The sequence below is a fragment of the Lampetra fluviatilis genome, chromosome 66 (genome assembly GCF_964198595.1).
Source record: "Lampetra fluviatilis chromosome 66, kcLamFluv1.1, whole genome shotgun sequence".
Classification (NCBI taxonomy): Eukaryota; Metazoa; Chordata; class Hyperoartia; order Petromyzontiformes; family Petromyzontidae; genus Lampetra; species Lampetra fluviatilis.
The window spans coordinates 3,765,859-3,789,924 of NC_136340.1; the positions used below are offsets into that span (position 1 = coordinate 3,765,859).

Here is a 24,066-nt window from a genome sequence, read left to right on the forward strand (position 1 = left end):
ATACGGGGGGGGGGGGGGCGGTAGAGGGGGGGAGGGGGGTCACCGCCCCTGGGTAGAAGAGGGGTGGTGGTTGAGTGTGACGTGTGTACGCGTGTGTGTGTGTGTGTGTACGTGCGTGTGTGTGTGTGTGTCCGTGTTGAGGAGCGGTAGTGCAATAGTTAGCGCGCTGCGCTATGGACCCGGAGACCCAAGTTCGATTCGTGATTACGGTCACCAACAACACCGCTGACGAATATCTGAACTGGTCCCGGGCCTCCCCCCCTAGGTCGACTCGGCCTCAAACGAGTAACCTGGCGCGCGATGTGTAGCGCTACATCGCCACTTGGGGAGACAAAGGCGGCCGGGCGTGCGTGGTGTTGGCCACCCACCCCCTCAGGGTCTGTGTGGAGTGGGGGGGGAGGTCTGTGTGGAGTGGGGGGGGGGGTCTGTGTGGAGTGGGGGGGGGTCTGTGTGGAGTGGGGGGGGGGTCTGTGTGGAGTGAGGGGGGGGGTCTGTGTGGAGTGGGGGGGGGGGTCTGTGTGGAGTGGGGGGGGGGGTCTGTGTGGAGTGGGGGGGGGGGTCTGTGTGGAGTGGGGGGGGGTCTGTGTGGAGTGGGGGGGGTCTGTGTGGAGTGGGGGGGGGGGGGGTCTGTGTGGAGTGGGGGGGGGGGTCTGTGTGGAGTGGGGGGGGGGTCTGTGTGGAGTGGTGGGGGGGGGGTCTGTGTGGAGTGGGGGGGGGGTCTGTGTGGAGTGGGGGGGGGGTCTGTGTGGAGTAGGGGGGGGGGTCTGTGTGGAGTAGGGGGGGGGTCTGTGTGGAGTGGTGGGGGGGTCTGTGTGGAGTAGGGGGGGGGTCTGTGTGGAGTAGGGGGGGGGTCTGTGTGGAGTGGTGGGGGGGGCGTCTGTGTGGAGTGGTGGGGGGGGGTCTGTGTGGAGTAGGGGGGGGGGTCTGTGTGGAGTGGTGGGGGGGTCTGTGGAGTAGGGGGGGGTCTGTGTGGAGTAGGGGGGGGGTCTGTGTGGAGTGGTGGGGGGGGGGTCTGTGTGGAGTAGGGGGGGGGTCTGTGGGGTCTGTGGAGTGGGGGGGGGGTCTGTGTGGAGTGGGGGGGGGGGGTCTGTGTGGAGTAGGGGGGGGGTCTGTGTGGAGTGGGAGAGTAAAAGGGAGAGTTGCCGACGTTTCTGTGCCGTTCCCCGTCTCCTCGTGGATTTTTTTTCCTCCCCGACCTCCGCTGGGCCGCGTTGTCCGACGGTTTGGGGGGGGGGGGCCGGGTTCAGGTTCGGGGCGCGTCGCAGGAACGGAGTTCGGGTGCCGTGACTTGGTGGTGGTGATCGTCGTGGTGATTGATGACTGATGATGAACGATGAAATTACTGATAGATTATTGATGAACGGTGATAAATGATTGATTGATGACAATTGATTATTGCCAACCAACGATGATCGATTATTCGTGATCTTTTCTTAACGGGATTTATTTTGCTCCTTAACCAAGGAGCTTTACAAGGAATGAGCGATACGACGTGTGCGTGTGTGTGTGTGAATGTGATGGTGGTGATGAGGGGAATTAAATAGAGGAAGCAATGGGCAATCTGTGATGCGTGAATCGATGATGAAAGCAAAATTTATGACGGTAAATGACGATAATGCTCCATAATAGAGGGTTTGTGGGTTAGATCGCGGAAATAGATCAATGGTGTGTCGTTAAAACCCGACACCACCCGACACAGCCAACCAGTGAGGGTTGTCACGTTAACAGAACGTGGCCAATTCGTCACTAGTACAGCAGTAGTGTATAGTAGTGTAGTATACTAGTACAGCAGTAGTGTATAGTAGTGTAGTGTATAGTGTAGTATACTAGTACAGCACTAGTGTATAGTAGTGTAGTGTATAGTGTAGTATACTAGTACAGCACTAGTGTATAGTGTAGTGTATAGTGTAGTATACTAGTACAGCACTAGTGTGTAGTGTATAGTAGTGTAGTGTATAGTGTAGTATACTAGTACAGCACTAGTGTATAGTAGTGTAGTGTATAGTGTAGTATACTAGTACAGCACTAGTGTATAGTGTAGTGTATAGTGTAGTATACCAGTACAGCACTAGTGTATAGTAGTGTAGTGTATAGTGTAGTATACTAGTACAGCACTAGTGTAGTGTAGTGTATAGTGTAGTATACTAGTACAGCACTAGTGTATAGTAGTGTAGTATACTAGTACAGCACTAGTGTATAGTAGTGTAGTGTATAGTGTAGTATACTAGTACAGCAGTAGTGTATAGTAGTGTAGTGTATAGTGTAGTATACTAGTACAGCACTAGTGTGTAGTGTAGTGTATAGTGTAGTATACTAGTACAGCACTAGTGTAGTGTATAGTGTAGTATACTAGTACAGCAGTAGTGTGTAGTGTATAGTGTAGTATACTAGTACAGCACTAGTGTATAGTAGTGTAGTGTATAGTGTAGTATACTAGTACAGCACTAGTGTATAGTAGTGTAGTGTATAGTGTAGTATACTAGTACAGCAGTAGTGTATAGTAGTGTAGTGTATAGTGTAGTGTACTAGTACAGCAGTAGTGTGTAGTGTAGTGTATAGTGTAGTATACTAGTACAGCAATAGTGTAGTGTATAGTGTAGTATACTAGTACAGCAGTAGTGTATAGTAGTGTAGTGTATAGTGTAGTATACTAGTACAGCAGTAGTGTATAGTGTAGTATACTAGTACATCAGTAGTGTATAGTGTAGTGTATAGTGTAGTATACTAGTACAGCAATAGTGTAGTGTATAGTGTAGTATACTAGTACAGCACTAGTGTGTAGTGTAGTGTATAGTGTAGTATACTAGTACAGCACTAGTGTATAGTAGTGTAGTGTATAGTGTAGTATACTAGTACAGCACTAGTGTATAGTAGTGTAGTGTATAGTGTAGTATACTAGTACAGCACTAGTGTATAGTAGTGTAGTGTATAGTGTAGTATACTAGTACAGCACTAGTGTGTAGTGTAGTGTATAGTGTAGTATACTAGTACAGCACTAGTGTGTAGTAGTGTAGTGTATAGTGTAGTATACTAGTACAGCACTAGTGTGTAGTGTAGTGTATAGTGTAGTATACTAGTACAGCACTAGTGTATAGTGTAGTGTATAGTGTAGTATACTAGTACAGCAGTAGTGTATAGTAGTGTAGTGTATAGTGTAGTATACTAGTACAGCACTAGTGTATAGTGTAGTGTATAGTGTAGTATACTAGTACAGCAGTAGTGTATAGTAGTGTAGTGTATAGTGTAGTATACTAGTACAGCACTAGTGTATAGTAGTGTAGTGTATAGTGTAGTATACCAGTACAGCACTAGTGTGTAGTAGTGTAGTGTATAGTGTAGTATACCAGTACAGCAGTAGTGTATAGTGTAGTGTATAGTGTAGTATACTAGTACAGCACTAGTGTATAGTGTAGTATACCAGTACAGCAGTAGTGTATAGTGTAGTGTATAGTGTGGTATACTAGTACAGCACTAGTGTATAGTGTAGTGTATAGTGTAGTATACTAGTACAGCAGTAGTGTATAGTAGTGTAGTGTATAGTGTAGTATACTAGTACAGCAGTAGTGTATAGTGTAGTGTATAGTGTAGTATACTAGTACAGCACTAGTGTATAGTGTAGTATACCAGTACAGCAGTAGTGTATAGTGTAGTGTATAGTGTAGTATACTAGTACAGCACTAGTGTATAGTGTAGTATACCAGTACAGCACTAGTGTATAGTGTAGTGTATAGTGTGGTATACTAGTACAGCACTAGTGTATAGTGTAGTGTATAGTGTAGTATACTAGTACAGCAGTAGTGTATAGTGTAGTGTATAGTGTGGTATACTAGTACAGCACTAGTGTATAGTGTAGTGTATAGTGTAGTATACTAGTACAGCAGTAGTGTATAGTAGTGTAGTGTATAGTGTAGTATACTAGTACAGCAGTAGTGTATAGTGTAGTGTATAGTGTAGTATACTAGTACAGCACTAGTGTATAGCAGAGGTGTGGACTCGAGTCATGTGACTTGGACTCGAGTCAGACTCGAGTCATGAATTTGATGACTTGCGACTCGACTTGGACTTGCATAACAATGACTTTGTCCCACCTCTGGTGTATAGTAGTGTAGTGTATAGTGTAGTTTTCCAGTACAGCAGTAAGCGGTGTGTTGGAGAGCCAAGCCACAACATTTACAATCTGAGTTCGACGTTTCGTCAGTATTTGCAACGAGTTTCGACACATTTACGCGATCTACCCCAGACAATCGTCTATTATACACTGGTCAACAAAAAAACAAAAATTCTGGCCTGGACTTTTGCAGCTGTTGTAGACTAATTTCAGGGTGCTGATTCCAAATCTGATCTCAGATTTGCTCTATCACATCTCATTTTTATGCTATCGGCATACCCCATTTTCATTGATTTTACCCGAAATTAACTCTGTCACTTATGATTGCAAGTTGTTGCGAGTCAGTGACTGCTTTAGTGTTAAAATACGGTGCTGTATTTTTAGGATAGTGTGTTTATAATATCATTCTATGTAGATATCCACATTTATTTAATATTTTTCTTCTGCAGTTTTTATTGAAAATGCAATATTTGATATCTCAAAAACCTGATGTGATAGACAAAAACTGATGCCAGATTTGGAATCAGCACCCCTAAATTACATTAAAACCGTTGGAATACCTTGTGCTAGAAGAAGTGTGTTGACCAGTTTTATGGATGATATTGGTCGCAAAAGCCTGCTCCGTGTTAAACTGATGATGATGGTATTGAATGAATGGGGTTAATGCGTGATCGCCATGTCATGAGAATATGAAGAGGGGAAAAGTAGCGATGGTGGTTATGAGGGGGAGATTCAGGGGTCGTGAGATGAGCTCTGGGAAAACGAGCGAGTGTTGAGTGAGGAGCGGAAACTCGTGAACGAAGGGGACCGCTTCATGTGGAGGAAGGGGGGAAGTTGTTCCAGTGAAGATGGCGAGAGAGAGAGAGAGCGGGGATTGAGGAGGAGGGGGAAAGGAGCGAGGCAGCGGATTGCGGAGTTGGTGACAAATATAATAATAGGACTTAGAAAAGGGTTGGTGAAGACGGTGGGGTTTAGGCCTTAGTCACAGCTGGTTGGAGTAGCAGGAGGTCTATCCGAGCGGTCGGCAAGCTGTGGGCTGCTGCTTGACGCTGTTTATCAAGCAAGGACCATCGTGTCGCGTTCACCGCACTCATCACGGAACTTGAAATATTCAGCGTATATACTTAAATATATACTTAAATACACGCTGCCAAGCTTGGTGGTGTTCAGAAGAACAGGTCTGTCGGAAAGACAGCGTCTGAATGAGCACCACCAGGCTTGGCAGCGTATATACTTAAATATATACTTAAATATACGCTGCCAAGCTTGGTGGTGTTCAGAAGAACAGGTCTGTCGGAAAGACAGCGTCTGAATGAGCACCACCAAGCTTGGCAGCGTATATACTTAAATATATACTTAAATATACGCTGCCAAGCTTGGTGGTGTTCAGAAGAACAGGTCTGTCGGAAAGACAGCGTCTGAATGAGCACCACCAAGCTTGGCAGCGTATATACTTAAATATATACTTAAATATACGCTGCCAAGCTTGGTGGTGTTCAGAAGAACATGTCTGTCGGAAAGACAGCGTCTGAATGAGCACCACCAAGGATTCGCCACGGGAGGAGAGGCCCCGGACGCACCGGCTACAGGAACAAGGCAACCCTCAACAACAACAACACAACAAGAATAACAACCCAAATAACAACACATTACACGACCCTACGCACGACACCTCCGATGAGCACGCTTGGCTACGTACGGTGCGAAAGAAGTTCACCGCCCACTACAAACCCCTCCCCCCCCCCCCAATTTGCTCCTGTGTGATCTTACTTAGGGGCAACCCCAGTGGCAGCTGCCCCTGTGCATTTGTCTGCTGCCACGAAAACCCACAGAGACCCACAGAGACCCAGAGACTCACACAGAGACCCACAGACTCACTCAGAGACTCACATAGACCCACAGACTCGCAGAGACCCACAGACTCAGAGACTCACAGAGAGACCCAGACTCACACAGCGACCCACAGACTCACACACAGACCCAGAGACTCACACAGAGACTCACAGAGACACAGACTCGGAGACCCACAGACTCACACACAGACTCAGAGACCCACAGACTCACACACAGACTCACAGAGAGACCCAGACTCACACAGAGACCCACAGACTCACAGAGACCCACAGACTCACAGAGACCCACAGACTCACAGACCCACAGACTCACACAGAGACCCACAGACTCACACACAGACTCAGAGACCCACAGACTCACACAGACCCACAGACTCACAGAGACCCACAGACTCACACAGAGACTCACAGAGACCCAGATACTCACACAGACCCACAGATTCACACAGACCCACAGACTCACACAGAGACCCACAGACTCACACAGACCCACAGATTCACACAGACCCACAGACTCACACAGACCCACAGACTCACACAGAGACCCACAGACTCACACAGAGACCCACAGACTCACACACAGACTCACAGAGACTCACAGACTCACAGAGACCCACAGAGACCCACAGACTCACACAGACCCACAGACTCACAGAGACCCACAGACTCACAGAGACCCACAGACTCACAGAGACCCAGAGACTCACACAGAGACCCACAGACTCACACACAGACTCACAGGAACCCACAGACTCACACAGAGACCCACAGACTCACACAGAGACTCACAGACTCGCACAGAGACCCACAGACTCACACAGACCCAGAGACTCACACAGAGACCCACAGACTCACACAGAGACCCACAGACTCACAGAGACTCAGACTCACACAGACCCACAGACTCACAGAGACCCACAGACTCACACAGAGACCCACAGACTCACACAGACCCAGAGACTCACACAGACTTCATATTTAGTGACTTTCTTTCCTCTTTCTCTATTTTGCACTCCTATCGTGTTTGTGTTTGTTGTTTCGTTCTGACCCCGTGCCCCGACTGGACACCTGTGAAAAAGAGCTTTATAGCTCATCGGATTCCTCCTGCAGTATAGATACATCTGATTCTGTTTCCAGGTAGTGATATTAGTTACGTGACGACGTTATTTGCGAAACGACAAAAAAAGGGTGAGACGGAAAACATTGCACGACGGCCCCTTTTTAAATCCTTTATATTAAGTTCGCTCGCTTGCTTGCGTGCTTGCTTGCTTACGACCGTGCAAACCTTTCGGTCGTTTTTTAACCCACTTCCCGTGATCCAATCGAGCTGACATTTTGCACACAGACTCGTTGTGCGAGACAATTAATTTTCGCGAAAAAAATCCTAAATTTTCCACTTTTTAGGAATTTTTTTTTATATTTAATTACCAATTGCTTAATGGTGGCAGGCAATCATCTGGCCGATAGGTGGCAGCCATCTCAAGCCAGAGGACGAGAGGACTCTAGCCGCCACGCATATAAAGGATTTATAGTGACAAACTTTGTTTTTACGGGTTAATTTTTAAAATCCTTTATATTAAGTTCACTTGCTTGCGTGCTTGCTTGCTTGCTTAGGACCGTGCAAATCTTTCGGTCGTTTTTTAACCCACTTTCCGTGATCCAATCGAGCTGACATTTTGCACACAGACTCGTTGTGCGAGACAATTAATTTTCGCGAAAAAAATCCTAAATTTTCCACTTTTTAGGAATTTTTTTTTATATTTATTTACCAATTGCTTAATACTGGCAGACAATCAACTGGCCCATAGGTGGCAGCCATCTCAAGCCAGAGGACGAGAAGACTCTAGCCGCCACGCATCTAAAGGATTTATAGTGAAAAACTTTGTTTTTACGGGTTTACTTGTTAGCACCGCTTTGATGAGCACTCCCCCAGCATCAACACACCATGAGCGCTAAGCGAGGTCTGCCTGTACAGTTGAACATCAGGAAGACAGAGGTGGTGGTGGTGGTGTTGTGGGTGCTGAATGGAATCGATCCTTACAGAGTTCAATCGTTGTCGGGCGGATAGTCCCTATGAGTGAGCGCGAAGCGCCGTTCACAGATGACCGCACTCTAGATGTGCCTTCCGCCGCGACGTTTGGTCGTGTGTCTGGAAGAAAGCAGGCCTACGCTCATCCCACGATCTTACTTCTCAAAACCAAAACGGAGGTTTATATCCACAAAGTCCCACCGACACTACAATGCACGTAAATAAATAAATGCCTTTTATCTTATTATTGGTCTTATTTTGATTTATTACGTGACTTTAACGAAAGAACCAAGATGTTTAATTCTAGTTTACTTTCATGACAGTTTGCCTGACCGCATGGCAGTGACGTCACAATGCTAGTGACGTCATCGCGGTGATGTAATCGGGCTGCTTGGGCATGACGTCATCGAGGATCTATAAATGACCGCAAGGGGCTGGGGAGGAAGGGGCAGGAGTGGAGAGGGGGGTGGGGTGAGGGGGGGATACGGGCGGCGGAGCCCCGCCCCCCGTTGAAGATGGCGCACAGCTATTGGCTGTCTCGGCCGCACGTGACTGACGCCACGAGGGGGCACTATTGGCCGAGAGCTCAACCCCAACGGGGGAGGGGAGCCCACCGGATATCGAATCCCGCCACTCCACCCCCCTCACCGTTCGTGCCAATTGGACAAATCCCCGTCACGTGACTGACAATCCTGGGGGAGGGGGGGGGGTGGTCCCCCTCCCTCTCTCCAACAGTTGCGGGTGTTGGAGAGGGGGTGGGGGGTGAAGAAGCCACGTGACCTCGCTGCCGCCATCTTGCTAAGGGGCTAGAGTGGGCTGGGTGACCCGCCATAGCTGCTCCCCCCTACTCAACATGGCCGTCGTCGGCTTCACCCGCCTATGGAGAGAAGGGGGGGGGGCGTGTAACTTTGGTGAAGAAATCACGTGACATCTGCCGCCATCTTGATAAGGGGGTTGGGGATGGGTGGAGTGCGATTGGTGACCCGTCACACCCCAAACCCCCCCCCCCCCCTCTCAGCTACTCAGCATGGCCGCTTTCGGCTTCACCCGCCTATGGAGAGTGGGGGGGGCGCGCGCGCTCGCCTCGGTTAATAAGCCACGTGACCTCGCCGCCATCTTGCTAAGGGGGTGGGTGACCCGCCAAAGCTGGCATCCGTCCCCTCACCTACCCAACATGGCCGCCTTCGACTTCACCCGCCTATGACGCAAAGTTCGCCTCCACACCCCCCCCCAGCCGCTGCCATTATCTCTCTCCGCTCCGGCGAGGGGGGCTCACGTCGCGATCTTTCCGGCAGCCTCGGCACCACCTCGCCTCTCCTCCCCTCCCCCTGAATCGCCTCACGGGCTCGGCTCGGCTCGGCGCCCCCCCCCCCCCCATCTTTGACAGCCGCCCTCCGGCAACAGCAAGCTGGGCAGTTGCAGCAGCGGCAGCAGCGGCAGCAGCGGTAGCAGCTTCAGCATCTCCGCCTCATCTCCACCTCCACCACCACCACCACCCATCCTGTCTATCGCTCGCCTCGTCACCCCATTGCCGCCGCCGAGAGGAAACGCGAGGGAGTCGAGGGTCCCGAGTCTCGGCAGCAAGAGGAGACGCGTCAGGAGGAGCAGGAGGAAGGGGGTGGGTGGTGTATTGTCAGCCGTGGGTTGGCATCCGTGTGAACCCTTGGGCCCAGCCCGCGACCATCTTACCTAGAGGTACAGTAGAGTAGATCAGGCGGGGCCAACCACTACAACAACAATCACAACCACCACAACCACCACCACAATCACAACCACCACCACGGCAGCAGCAGCAGTAGTAGAATCGGTTGCAGCTAAACAATCGGATTGTCGCCTCCCTCCACCGCCCACCACCACCATCTTAACCAGCAGCAGTTAAGTTACACAAGAATCCGTAGTCCCATTTCTCTTAAGAGGCAGCAGAAGCAGCAGCAGCTTGAGGTGGGTAGAAGAAGGAGAAAAACGATTGGAGAGAACTCCGTAGCGAGCACCACCACCACCCTCACGCCTTCTACCCCGGGCCTCGCTCAACCCTCGGCCGAAAACTCGAGCCGGGGACATCAGCTCGCCGGCCTCGGGTGAGTGGGGTGGGTGGGTGAGTTTGGGTGAGTTGGTGAGGGTGAGTGGCTGGGTTTGGTGAGTGGCTGGGTTTGGTGAGTGGCTGGGTTTGGTGAGTGGGTGAGGGTGAGCGGGTGGGTGGGTGAGTTTGGGTGAGGATGAATGGCCGGGTTTGGTAAGTGGCTGATGGTGGGTGGGTGAGTTTGGGTGAGTTGGTGAGGGTGAGTGGCTGGGTTTGGTGAGTGGGTGAGTTGGTGAGTGTGAGTTGTTGGGTTAATAGGTGGGTTAGTGGGTGAGGGAGGGAGAGTGTTTGGATTAATGGCTGGGTTGGTGAGTACATTGGTGGATAGTGGATAAGGGTGGGTGAGTGGGTAGAGTGTGTGAGTGGGTCACTAATTGAGTGTTAATGAGTGGGGGATTGAGTTGGTGGGTGTGTTAATGGGTGAGCGAGTCTGTGAGAGGGTGGGTGAGTAGACGAGTGAGTGAGTGAATAGGTGAGTGGGTTGGTGGGTGAGTGAGTGGTCGTTGGGTCTATGCGTGGGTTAGTGAGCCCGTGGAGTGGCTAAATGGGTGGGTAAGTTAGTCGTTGAGTGGGTTCATGGCTGGGTGAGTACATGAGTGAGTGAGCCCCGGTGAGTGAGTGGTTGAGTGACTTGGTAGCGAAGTTCTCGTCTGTCTGGAACGGGGGACCACCCTCAAATTAAAGGGCGTGGGTGGATCCCTCATTAGGTGGGGAGGGGGTGTCTGCTCTGTGGGATCATACCGGGATAGAGGGGGCGGGGGGTTGGCCGTCTTGTTTACACGGGAGGAGGAGGAGGGGGAGACGCCGGGTGACTGACTGCCGGGTGAGTTTGTGAACAGTTCGACTGCCTTCTGTCTGGTGAGTGGTGAGTGGGACCTCCCTCACCTCCTCTCCACCCCTGTTACGAGGTTATGAGGCCCCCCATCCCCCTCCAGTTTATTTAAAGGGGTATCGAAGAGGGGGTGTGGGGGGCTCGCTTTGTTGACACGGAGTGAGGGGGAGATCATCGCCGGCAGTAGCAGCAGCAGCAGCAGCTGACTCGAGGGAAAATGGCTGCTGACCCGCCCGCCTTTATTTAATAATTTATTTACAACCGGGGCCCTCTCTCAAGGGGGGCGGGGGGGGCTCCGCGTAAAACGAGGAAATAGTGGAGGGGGGCCCCTTGCCGCTCTCTCGATAGAAGGAGGGGGGGTCCGAGCTTAAGGGGACAACGGGCGAGGGGCCATAGCCCCCAAGAGACGAGCCGAACGCGCATAAAAGAAACTAGGCCCCATCACCTCCCGGTGGAGCCTACGGGCTTGCCTGGTCGCCCCTGCCCGCCCCGGGGCACTGGTGGTGGGGGGGGGTGGAGGGAGGTGGCGGTGGTTGAGGCCTTCGGTGTCTGTTAAATTCCCTCGCCCGCCATCGCAGCAAGCGTCCGCACTTGGGGAATAACGAATGGGGTGGTTTTAAAGAGGTGTGCTGAGGGAGGATGGTGAGCGTGATGGTGTTGCGGTGAGAGTAAATGGTGAGGTGGTGGTGAGTGTGGTGACGATTCAGGGGGGTGATGGTGAGTGCGGTGATGGTGGCGTGTGTGAGGTTAATGAGAGGGGAGGATGGGTGTTGGTGAGGGGAAAATGTGGTGAGGGTGATGGTGAAAGTGATGGTGGTAAAAGTGATAGTTATGGTGAGTGGTGACAGCGGTGGTGGTGGTGAGGGTAAAACTGTTGGTGAGTGTGGTTGATGGTGGCGTTTGTGAGGTAAAGAGGGCGGAGGAGGGATGGTAGCGAGGGAGACATGTGATGAGTGTGGTGATGGTGGTAAAGGTGAGAGTCGTGGTGAGTGTAATGACAGCGGTGGTGAGGGTAAAAAGTAATGGTGTGTGTGAGGTTGGTCCAGGTGAAAATGGTGAGGGTAGTGGTGGTGTTGGTTAACAGTGGTGAGGATGTTCTGGAAGATGTTGGTACTGCGGTCGTGGTGAGTAACGATTATCTGAACCGGTTCTGGGCCTCCCCTAGTTCGACTCGGCCTCAAATCAGTACCTGGTGCGATGTGTAAACATCACCACTGGGGAGACAAAGGTGGTCGGGCGTGGTGCTGGCCACTCACCCCCTTGTGTGCCATGCCAGCCTCTATCGGTGCTCGCTAACAGCACTTGCCTCAAAAGTCTGGGAGAAAATGTGGCTGGGGCTGCCGTTCTTCAAATATTGGATGAAGTCGCAGTTGGCCCTTGTGAGTGGCTGGCTGAGGTGCCATCTGTTGATGAAATACGAAGAGCAAACCAGAGTCTCAGACCAGTAATAGTGCCGGGCAGAGATGCTGAGGGAGGGTGGCATTTGTCTGCCGACTGCCCGATATGACATCATCACAACTTTCTTGACCACAGGATGGGTTTCACAAGATTGGAACGATGCCCTGTAACAACTACTTGGTCATCTCCCTCCTCAGGGTGATGCCGGTAAAGGTCCTCGCAAGGATTTAACAACATCACCCCCTTACCAGCAGCACTCTGAGGAGAGGCTTGTGGAGCGCAATGTGGTTTCAAACCAGGGTGGTCCTGCACAGATTACATATTCTATTTCCGTTTGCTTTATTGACCTGGTCAAGGCCTATGATACCATCAATAGACATGTGCTCTTGGTTGTTCTTCGTGCTTTCGCGGTACCTGACTCTGCGCACAATCATTAAGGACCTTAATGATGGTAGGAAGGTCCTGGTAAAGCTGCGCGGCTAGGAGTCAGAGCCATTCCTTGTTCCCCTTGGGATGCGACAAGGTATGTCCTCTGGTTTCTACATTAGTTAACACATTTTTTTATACACATAGTTCGATAAGCTTTTCATGGTTGTACCAAAGGAATTTCCATTGGTACAGATACAATGGGAGGCTGATCGTTTCCCAGATGCAGTCAAGGGATGGCTCCCTATTGGTCAACCATGCTGTTTACACTGATGATCTGATGATTGCTGCTCACTCTGAGAAGAAGTTGGAGGCTTCATTGCTGAACCTGGAGCGTGCCAGCCCCACCAAAACTAAGCATCTGCCTGAATTTTCATCATAAAATTCTCCACCCATTCAATTCGCCATGAGAGCTGGGGCAGTTGTATACAGAGTTGAAAAGTTTCCATACCTGGGCAATGTCCCTTATGACCAGCTCCTGTTCGGCAGGGGATTTCTCATCTCCGAATCAGTCTGGGCGACATTATCTTTTCGTCGGCTGCGTAATGCTGCTGTGTTGAAGCGACCTACCAGGACCTGTCGCTCCACACGAAGCTGTCCGGCTCTTCTTGGCCACGGTCATGACCCTCCATTGGAAACTTGGAGCCCCTCTCCACAGCGGTGTTTCGCAAACTTCTTTGGCCTACGGACCACTCGGCGAACGGACCACACAGCTCCCCCACCAACCACCCACCCCTGCCGACACAATGCATTCACTTATCTCTCTAAATACCAACAAAACGATACATTACCGGAACATAAACATTTTTTAATACAGCTATAAGGTTTTTTTTGGATGGGTGGACATTTAGAGAAACATTTATTTTAATTGTACCAGTGAAGGCCCACTGAGCTATGTAGCTCTTTTTCAGAAGCGACTTGGCTATCACAAATGATGGCTCATAGAAATGACTTATCATCATCGTCAGCCCAATAACTCTAAATGCATGATATTGATTCTAAATGTGGAGGACCCGGAGAAAAATCCACGCGACCACGGTGAGAGCGAGAGACGTGCAAACTTCAAATATACAGCAGCAGGCGTCGTCATGGTCGGGATCGAACCCGCATGACGTCCTGTGCACCAGACGAGGTAGTTAACATCTCCGAGCTACCGTGACTGCTCATCTTCGGGTTAGGGTAGTTTCACCCTTTCCCATTCCGATGATGTACGTTTACGTCATCAGTTTTTCTTCCGATTCCGTCCGCTCTAAAATAAAGTAACTTTATACCGGTACGCCTTCAGTTCGGAAGACATACCGAGGCTCCCCACAAGGCCACGCGGGAGGGCGTGTGGCACAGTTTGGCGCCGGCTATCGTAGATTGGTGGCGGTCGTGTCGCTACGGTTCTCTGCGGTGAGTAACAACGTCTTTAAAAACGCTGGCACTGATACTACGCCTCTCGAAATAACATGAACACTGAACCGCTCGTGCGTTCCGCGATTTGGTGGATAATGGGATACCCACCCACCCTGCAACTTGCAGACGTCTCGAAACGGCAAAGGTTTAACCAGGGCAGTTTACCTAACTTAATTTTTTCATTAAATATCGTGAGTAAAATATGAATTAACGTCCGAAACAAAAGGTAGAATGCGAAAGAAGTTCTACATACACTATACACTACCCTACACTATACACTACACTTGTATACACTATACACTACCCTACACTATACACTACACTTGTATACACTATACACTACCCTACACTATACACTACACTTGTATACACTATACCCTACACTATACACTACACTTGTATACACTATACACTACCCTACACTATACACTACACTTGTATGCACTATACACTACCCTACACTATACACTACACTTGTATACACTATACACTACCCTACACTATACACTACGCCACTATACACTATACACTACACTTGTATACACTATACACTACCCTATACTATACACTACACTTGTATACACTACACTTGTATACACTATACACTACCCGACATTACACTATACTATACACAGCCCTACATTACACTATACTATACACGACATCACTATACAGTACACAGTACACTATCCTATACACTACACCTCCAATTAGCACGGTTGGCTACGTACGGTACAAAAAAGTTGAGCGTACGTACTCTGGCGTGCCAGGGTTTGTGACGGGGCCTGTCTGCAAGACCAACTCTCTAGAGGCAATTGAGGAAGAGAGAATTGTGAGTGCTATGGGTGGGGAGCTGGTTGAAGGAGGGGGGGATGAGGCGGGGGGGGAGGTGGCGAGGGGGGCGATGGATCAATCGGAGAGAGCTGGACCCTAAATGAGCGGCAAGCCGCTCCACCATAAGTGGTTGGCAGCTGAGTGGGGGTATCTTTTATGCTACATCTTGTATGGATTTTATATAGCAGCGCGTTAGTCCAAGGCTGTGTGAGTCTATCTATGTCTCTGTCTCTATGCATCTCAATGGGTCGGTGGCGCCACGGTCGCGAGTTATTACCGACCTCGCAGGGTATACAGGAGGTCGTGGGTTTGATCCCGACCCTGTCGCCTGTTGTACATTTGGAGTCTGCGTCTCTCTCACTCTCCCTGCGGTCGCGTGGATTTTTCTACGGATTGTCCAGTTTTTTCCTTCCGCGTTTAGAATTGACATCGTGGGTTGTAGAGTAGTTGGCTGCTGCTATACGTTTCCACTTGATAAGCCACCACTCTGTTGAGCTATCATTTGTGATCGTGGGCTCAGTGGGCCTTACCGGGCAACATGATGATAGTTTTAGTATCTCTCTCTCTGGGTTTGCTATACCTTTATAGGTCCATCGTTTGGTTTGCATGGCAAGTCTTCTGTGTAGTTGTGTTTGTCTGTGTGTGTTCGGGCTAGTGCAACGGTTAGCGCCCTGCACTACGAACCCGGCAACCCGAGTTCGATTACCGCTCGTGGCCAACACCAGTGCCGATTATTTCAATCGGTCCTGGGCCTCCCCTAGGTCGACTCGGCCTCAAATGAGTACCTGGTGTGATGCATGAACATCGCCACTGGGGAGACAAAGGCGGACGGGTGTGGTGCTGGCCACCCACCCCCTCGTGTGCCGTGCCAGCCTTCATAGGCGCTACTTGCTAACAGAACTTTCCCCAACAGTCTGTTAAGGCTACACGGGGGATCTTTAACTTTGTGTCTTCTGGGTTGTTGTGTGTGTTTGAGAAGTTGTGTGTGCGTGTGTAGTTGTGTTGGTGCACTTTTTGTTACGCGTGATTTGAGTGGTGTATGGTTGTGGTTGGAGCGGTAGTTGTGGTGTGTGGTTGTGATTGTTTTGGTGTGTGGTTGTGGTTGGAGCGTTAGTTGTGGTTTGGTTGTGGTTGTTGTGGTGTGTGGTTGTGGTTGGAGCGGTAGTTGTGGTTTGTGGTTGTTGTGGTGTGTGGTTGTGGTTGGAGCGGTAGTTGTGGTGTGTGGTTGTTGTGGTGTGTGGTTGTTGTGGTGTGTGGTTGTTGTGGTGTGTGGTTGTTGTTGTGGTGTGTGGTTGTGGTGTGTGGTTGTGGTTGTTGTGGTGTGTGGTTGTGGTTGTTGTGGTGTGTGGTAGTGGTTGTTGTGGTGTGTGGTAGTGGTTGTTGTGGTGTGTGGTTGTGGTTGTTGTGGTGTGTGGTTATGGTGTGTGGTTGTGGTTGTTGTGGTGTGTGGTTGTGGTGTGTGGTTGTGGTTGTTGTGGTGTGTGGTTGTGGTTGGAGCGGTTGTTGTGGTGTGTGGTTGTGGTTGTTGTAGTGTGTGGTTGTGGTTGGAGAGATTGTTGTGGTTGTAGAGGTTGTGGGTGAGTGTTACACAAGTCATCTTGTTATCTAACTTTATTTATAACGATGCAATACAGTTACTCATTAACATAATTGCATTCTACTATATTAATATTGATGACCTTTCTAACACGATTAACGTTATTTATTACGGTATAAACTATTATAACGTCAACAACATTGCATTCTACTTTGTATATGAGCAAGTGTGGAGCGGTTGTGTAGCGGTTAGCGCGCTGTACTGCGAACCCGGTGACCCGAGTTGGATTCCCGCTCACCAGTGACGATTATCAAACGCGGCCGGGTGTGGTGCTGGCCACCCACCCCCTCGTCCGCCGTGTCAGCCTTCATAGGTGCTGCTTGCTAACAGCACTTGCCCCAACAGTCTGTTAAGTCTACACGGGGGATGTTTGTCTTTGTGAGTGAGTGGGGAGCGATAGTCGAGCGGATCGGCGCGCTGCGCTACGAACCCGGTGACCCGAGTTCGATGTCCGCTCACGGCCAACACCAGTGACGAATATCTGAACCGGTCCTGGGCCTCAAACGAGCACCCGCTGCGGCGGTGTGCAGTACACATGCCACTGGGGAGACAAAGGCGGCCGGGAGTGGTTGCTGGCCACACCCACCCCCCGTGTGCCACAGTGCCGGCAGCCTTCACAGGGGCTGCTCGCTTACAGCACTTGCCCTCTACCCCTCCCTCTGTCCTCCCTCCTCTGTGCTCCCTGCACACCACCTCAGGAAGTGCAATGTTCTCTGCGGGCCTGTGGGAGAGAGAGGCCGCTTCCATCACGCTCGTGCTCACCTTTGCTCCAGCCGTCTCGACGACCACTTCGATCGCATCAACCTCCTCGTCCTCCTTCTCGTCCTCCCTCGTCTCGTCGTCCACGTCCTCACGAGAGCCGCAGCGAGCGCCGGCGGGAGGCGCTCCGGCGGCTCCCCGCCCCGTCGCCTGACAAGATAGCGAGGCTGTGCCCCGCTCTTGCCGCCATGACAGCCACGACCCGCGGGTCGCCCGTCGGCGGTGGCGGCGGCGGCGCGGGGGGCAGCGACGCGGCCGGATCCTCGCCGCAGCCCGCGGCGGCGCAGCCCGGCCAGGGTGGCAACGCCGCCGACTCGTCGCCTCCCAGCCAGCCGCCGTCACCCATGCACGCCACGGCACGTCCGCACGCACGCACCAACGCGCGCTTGACACCGGAGATGCGCACGCATGCACACGCGTGCGGGTGGGCGGCATAGCGAGCACACGTGATGGCAGTGGGAGCACACGCACGTACACACACACGTACACACACACGTACACACACACGTACACACACACGTACACACACACGTACACACACACGTACACACGCACGTACACACACACGTACACACACACGTACACACACACGTACACACACACGTACACACACACGTACACACACGCGTGTACACACGTACACACGGGGCACAGTGGGAGCACACACGTACACACACACGTACACACACACACACGTACACACACACACACGGGGCACAGTGGGAGCACACACGTAGCCACGCAACACAGTGGGAGCAAACATTCGCGCACGTGCACGCACGTACACGCACGTACACGCACGTACACGCACGTACACGCACGTACACGCACGTACACGCACGTACACGCACGTACACGCACGTACACACACGCAGCATAGTGGGAGCACACGCAGCACAGCGAGCACACACACGTATATCCGCAGCACAGCACGGGGTGAACACACACACTGCACGGTGTGTAAACACACGGGACAGAACAGAACGGTGTGTAAACACACGGGACAGCACGGGGTGAACACACACACAGCACACCGGCGCTGGCCGGTGACTCGTGCCAGCACTGACGAGATTGGACTCTGGAGGAGGAGGCTCATGAAGGACGATACCGGGCAGTGCCAGGCTAGGTGCACCTTGAGGCTTCTGGGTAGTTGGAGGCAGTCGCCCTCCAGCAAAAAGCGGAGGGTGGAGGAGCGGTGCTCACAACCACGAGCGGAGCGCCGGGCTGATAAAGCGCAGCGAGTTGGCACAGTAGGGGGCACAGGTGGTGCATCTGCCAGTCATCTCAGTCGGTCGATCCATGGCACCGAGGTCTGTCCTGTGACCTCCTGCCAGTCGCCTTCATAGACGCTGCTACTCGCTACTAACAGCACTGGCCCCGACAATCGGTTGAGGCTACACAGGGGATCTTTTGTGTGTCTGTGTAGCCTTCATAGGTGCTTGTATTTTGTTTTATATCTACGTGACTTTACCGAAAAGAACCAACGTGTATTCATCGGTGCTACTCACCGGTGCTGCTACTCGCTACTAACAGCACTTGCCCCGGCCAGTCTGTTAAAGGGTGACCCCAGGGGAACCTTTGTCACTGTGTATGTGTGTCTGTGTGTGTGTGTGTGTCACTCTGTGTGTCTGTGTCACTCTCTGTGTGTGTGTCTGTCACTCTCTCTGTGTGTATGTGTCTGTGTGTGTCTGTCACTCTCTGTGTGTGTGCGTGTGTGTGTGTCTGTGTGTGTGTGCGTGTCACTCTGTTACTCTCTGTGTGTCACTCTCTGTGTGTGCGTGTGTGTGTCACTCTCTGTGTGTCACTCTCTGTGTGTGTGTGTCTGTGTGTGTGCGTGTGGGGAGCGGTAGTGTAGCGGTTAGCGCGCTGCGCTATGAACCCGGCGACCCGAGTTCGATTCCTGCTCATGGACAACACCAGTGACGATTATCTGAACCGGTCCTGGGCCTCCCCTAGGTCGAATCCGCCTCAAATGAGTCACCTGGTGCGGTGTGTAGTAAACATCGCCACCGGGGAGACAAAGGCGGTCGGTCGTGGTGCTGGCCACCCACCCCCTCGTGTGCCGTTCCGGCCTTCATAGATGCTCGCTAACAGCACTTGCCCCTAAAGTCTGTTAACGCTATACAGGGGATCTTTGTCTTTGTGTGCAGAACCCACTGCCCACCTCCCCCACTGATGCGGCCCCCACCCCCGCGACCCCGACGGCCGCCGCCGCCACCGCCGCCTCATCGTCCGATCAGGGCCAGGGGGAGGGGAGCCACCCCCCCCCAACCTCGTCGTCAAACGACGAGGAGCCCCCCTTTCCCCACGCGGAGCTTGCCAAGCTGGACGACATGATCAACAGGTGACCCCCCCCCCCCGCCGCCCCACTCGCCCCCCACCAACAAACACGCGCCTCATCGCGCCCTCGTCACCGCTCCCGTCGCGCCTCGTCGTGGCTCGCCGCTCACGACGTGAAGCGGAGACTCGCGTGGGGAGCCGTGGACTTGCGTGGAGAACTATCGACTGGCGTAGACTCGCATAGAGAACTATTGACTCAGACTCGTGTGCAGAACCGTAGACTCGCATAGAGAACTATTGACTCAGACTCGTGTGCAGAACTGTAGACTCGCATAGAGAACTATTGACTCGGACTCGTGTGCAGAACCGTAGACTCGCTTGGAGACCGATAGACTTAGGTAGAGAACTATAGATTCACGTACAGAACTGTAGACTCGCATAGAGAACTATTGACTCAGACTCGTCTGCAGAACCGTAGACTCGCTTGGAGACCTATAGACTTGGGTAGAGAACTATAGATTCACGTACAGAACTGTAGACTCGCATAGAGACCCATAGACTCACATATACCCATAGACTGACATAGATACCCATAGGACTCACAGCCTCACAGATACCCATAGACTCACAGAGACCCATAGACTCGCATAGAGACTCAGAGACTTACATGGAGACCTATAGACTCCGAAATGGTTCCGCTGAACCCCGCGTGTGTGATGTTTCCCCCCCACGTTATGGTTTGAACCCTATCGCAGGCCACGCTGGGTCGTACCAGTGCTGCCCAAGGGGGAGCTGGAGGTACTTCTGGAGGCCGCCATTGACCTCTGCAAAAAAGGTCGGTGGAAGGGGGGGGTGGGTCATGTGAGAGAGTCGGTGAGTGAGTAGGTGGGTGAGTGAGCGCCTGGGTCATTGAGTGGGTGGGTGAGCGACTGAGCGAGCGACTGGATGAGTGAGTGGTTAGGTGAGCGAGTGAGTGGATGAGTGAGCAGCTGGGTATTTGAGTGGGTGGGCATATGAATGAGTGGCTGGGTGTATGAGCGGCTGGGTGGGTGAGCGGATGATTGAGTGGCTTGGTGGGTGAGTGGCCGAGTGAGTGGGTGAGATAGATAGTAGGTGGGTGAGATAGTGGGTGGGCAGGTGAGCTTGTGGCCGGATGAGTTGTTTGGTGAAATGTGTGGCTGCAAGAGTGGGCTGTTGAGTGAGTGGATGAGTTAGTGGACGGGGGATTGGTTGGACGGGTGAGTGAGTGAGTGGCTGGGCGGGTGGCTGGGCGAGTGGGTCAGTGGGTGGATTGGCGAGTGGGTGGATGTGCGAGTGAGTGGCTGGGTGAGTGGGTTAGTGAGTGAGTGGATGAGTGAGTGAGAGGTGATTGTGCTGCAGGGTTGGACCTGAAGAGCGAGGCGTGCCAGCGGTTTTTCCGTGATGGTCTCACCATCTCCTTCACCAAGATCCTCACCGACGAGGCGGTCAGCGGCTGGAAATACGAGATACACGTATGTACACACGCACAGAGACGCACACACGCACATACACACACAAAAGACAAAGACCCCCCGTATAGCCTTGACAGACTGCAGGGGCAAGTGCTGTTAGCGAGCACCTATAGAGGCCGGCACGGCACACGAGGGGGTGGGTGGCCAACACCACGTCTGGCCGCCTTTGTCTCCCTAGTGGCGATGTTTACACATCGCACCAGGTACTCATTTGAGGCTGAGTCGACCTAGGGGAGGCCTAGGACCGGTTCAAATAATCGTCACTGGCGGTGTTGACCGTGAGTGGGAATTGAACCCGGGTCGCCAGGTTCGTAGCGCAGCGCTAACCACTACACTACCGCTCCCCTCACATGCACAGATACACACACACAGCAAAACCCGCTATTCACCACTAAGTGACGGTGATATCACCACAGCACATGTGCCAAGTCAGGTGCACTTTGGGGCCACGTGAAGTGTCGAAGGCTCGCTGACAGGAAGTCATGGGACAGACCCAGGTGCCATGGGTTGGCTGTCTGAGATGCGCAAGCTGTACCCCCTATTGTGCTCCTCCGCCCTCCGTTGTTCCTGGAGGGCGACTGCCTCCAACTGCCCAGTAGCGTCTTTCACGAACCTCCTCCATAGAGGCCGATCTTGACACCGCTGGTACCAGTCTTCGACAAGTCCACTCAGCTCCACATTTTCCCATATTGCATTAGTTCATCTCTTTTCCAGCCAAAGTCGTGCCTGTTTAGCCCACTCTATGCGGCCAAACAGAAGCTGCTTGGGCATGCAGTGGCTGGGCATGGGGGGCTACATGACTCAGCCACACATGGACACAGACACGCACACACACACACACAGATGCACAGAGAAACACGCATATTAATATGCACACACATGTACGGAGATATACACACGCATGAAGATACACGCACACATATGCACGGACATATCTACGGAGATGCGTGCATGCACGGACACACACACGGTCACCGTCAGCACACACAGGCTTTTTCAAGTCCATGGTGGTTGATGGTGTAATAATCCTTCTTGAGACGGCTTCGGAATCCGTCCTTTTTATTTCCACTTCCACAATACACTTTACTCACTCACTCTCCGTTGCTGGCCGACAACGGAAAGAGGACAGACTTCGCACTAAGTCCCCACCGCGCACGTGGCACCCAGAGCCCCCGTCCGCGCGTGACCCTGCTCTTGTCAGTCTCCAGTCTGCTCTCGATCGTTCCCTCTCACTCTCTCTTAATCCCTTCGTCACGTGGTCCCCCCAGCCAATCGTTCCTGGACAGCTTCGACCATTCTCGATGGTTCCCTGTCAATCCCGGGAGCACGCCCCTCATCCGGCTCCCCATTAGCTGGGGCCCCGAATGGCTAGGCCAATCACTCCTGATGACATGCCGTGATCACGCCCGGGCCATGGTCCCTATCTCAACCCTTATTGGCTACAAGCAGGACCGGCAAGCCAATCCCCACGTGAACCCCTCTATGGCTGTTATTACATCGGTAAAAGGAGTCGATGCATCGGTCAGCTGATCGGTCAGCTGATCACCGCCAATGGCGGAGCCAGGATTTTCAGGTTAGGGGGGCAAACCCCTCAAGCAATGAAAAATGATTGGAGTTGTAGGTTAGTGAGGATTTGTCCCTTGCTTTTTACTGGACGCGTGCGCGGCGATGGCGGAGGCATCGATCGAGGGTTGAATTCGAACCGCGTTGTGTGATCGGCATCGCGCTCGCTGAAGCTGTTGATGCCTTCAGGGAAGTCGTGTGCTGTGTACGCAACTGCGCACAATTCTGCGAGTCACTTAGAACCGCTTTGCCGTTACTTATTGCCAATTATGGACTCGGACTATTGTCCTATCATCTCATAGAGTCTCTGGCACGTAACAATATGCTGCTACACAGTGGCAGTGGGGGTCGCAAAATGCCGATGTATTACTAATAAACCCCAATGATCCGATCGAAATTATGGATTTCGATCGGATCATTGGGGGGGGGCAGGTGACACCCCACCCCCCCCCCCCACTGGCTCCGCCTGTGATCACCACTCTCCAGGCACAGGTGGCGCCGTCTGGGGCCACTGCTTTTCCTTGTCCACAACTTATCCCGTGTCGCCCTCCTCTCTCCCTCCTACGCACGCACACACCAACACACACACACCCGCACACACACACCAACGCACACGCACACACACACACACCCGCACACACACACCCGCATACACGCGCACACACACGCGCACACACGCGCACACCCGCACGCACACACCCGCACACACACACCCGCACACACACACCCGCACACACACACGCGCACACCCCCACGCGCACACACACACCCACACACACCCACACACACATCCACACATACCCACACACACACCCACACACACACACGTACGTGCACGCACACACACACACACACGTGCACTTGCATGCGCGCGTGCAGCGCTGCATCATCTCGAACACGCACCGGCTGGTGGAGCTGTGCGTGTGCAAGCTGGCGCAGGACTGGTTCCCGCTGCTGGAGCTGCTGGCCACGGCGCTCAACCCGCACTGCAAGTTCCACATCTACAACGGCACGCGCGCCAGCGAGAGCGTGCCGGCGGGCGCCACGCCCACGGACGAGGAGCTGCACGCGCGCCCACCCGACCCTCGCTCGCCCAAGGTCGCCATCACCATCACCCTCGTCACTCATCGTCATTGTCATCGTCATTGTGATCGTCATCGTCATCGTCATTGTCATCGTCGCCATCGCCATCACCCTCGTCACTGTCATCGTCATTGTGATCGTCGCCATCGCCATCACCCTCGTCACTGTCATCGTCGTCATTGTCATCGTCATTGTCATCGTCGCCATCGCCATCACCCTCGTCACTGTCATCATCGTCACTGTCATCGTCATTGTGATCGTCGCCATCACCATCACCCTCGTCACTGTCATCATCATCATTGTCATCGTCATTGTGATCGTCGCCATCGCCAT

At 52.5% G+C, this 24,066-nt stretch overlaps 1 protein-coding gene across 6 annotated transcripts in view; it reads left to right on the forward strand.

Moving 5' to 3' along the window:
- The first annotated feature begins 9,228 nt into the window (after positions 1-9,228).
- USP9X (ubiquitin specific peptidase 9 X-linked) overlaps positions 9,229-24,066 on the forward strand; it is a 75,883-nt gene continuing 61,045 nt past the window's right edge. For 2 of the 6 annotated variants that reach the window (XM_078882685.1, XM_078882691.1), the window contains exons 1-6: positions 9,229-10,068; positions 17,254-17,670; positions 19,465-19,658; positions 20,350-20,429; positions 20,975-21,087; positions 23,530-23,748. In XM_078882685.1, coding sequence (XP_078738811.1) covers positions 17,503-17,670; positions 19,465-19,658; positions 20,350-20,429; positions 20,975-21,087; positions 23,530-23,748 — 774 coding nt within the window. In that variant the 5' untranslated portion in view covers positions 9,229-10,068; positions 17,254-17,502. Of the gene's footprint in view, positions 10,069-10,832; positions 10,936-17,253; positions 17,671-19,464; positions 19,659-20,349; positions 20,430-20,974; positions 21,088-23,529; positions 23,749-24,066 lie in introns of those variants that run through there. The other 4 variants (XM_078882687.1, XM_078882689.1, XM_078882686.1 and 1 more) reach the window with 4 other exon arrangements.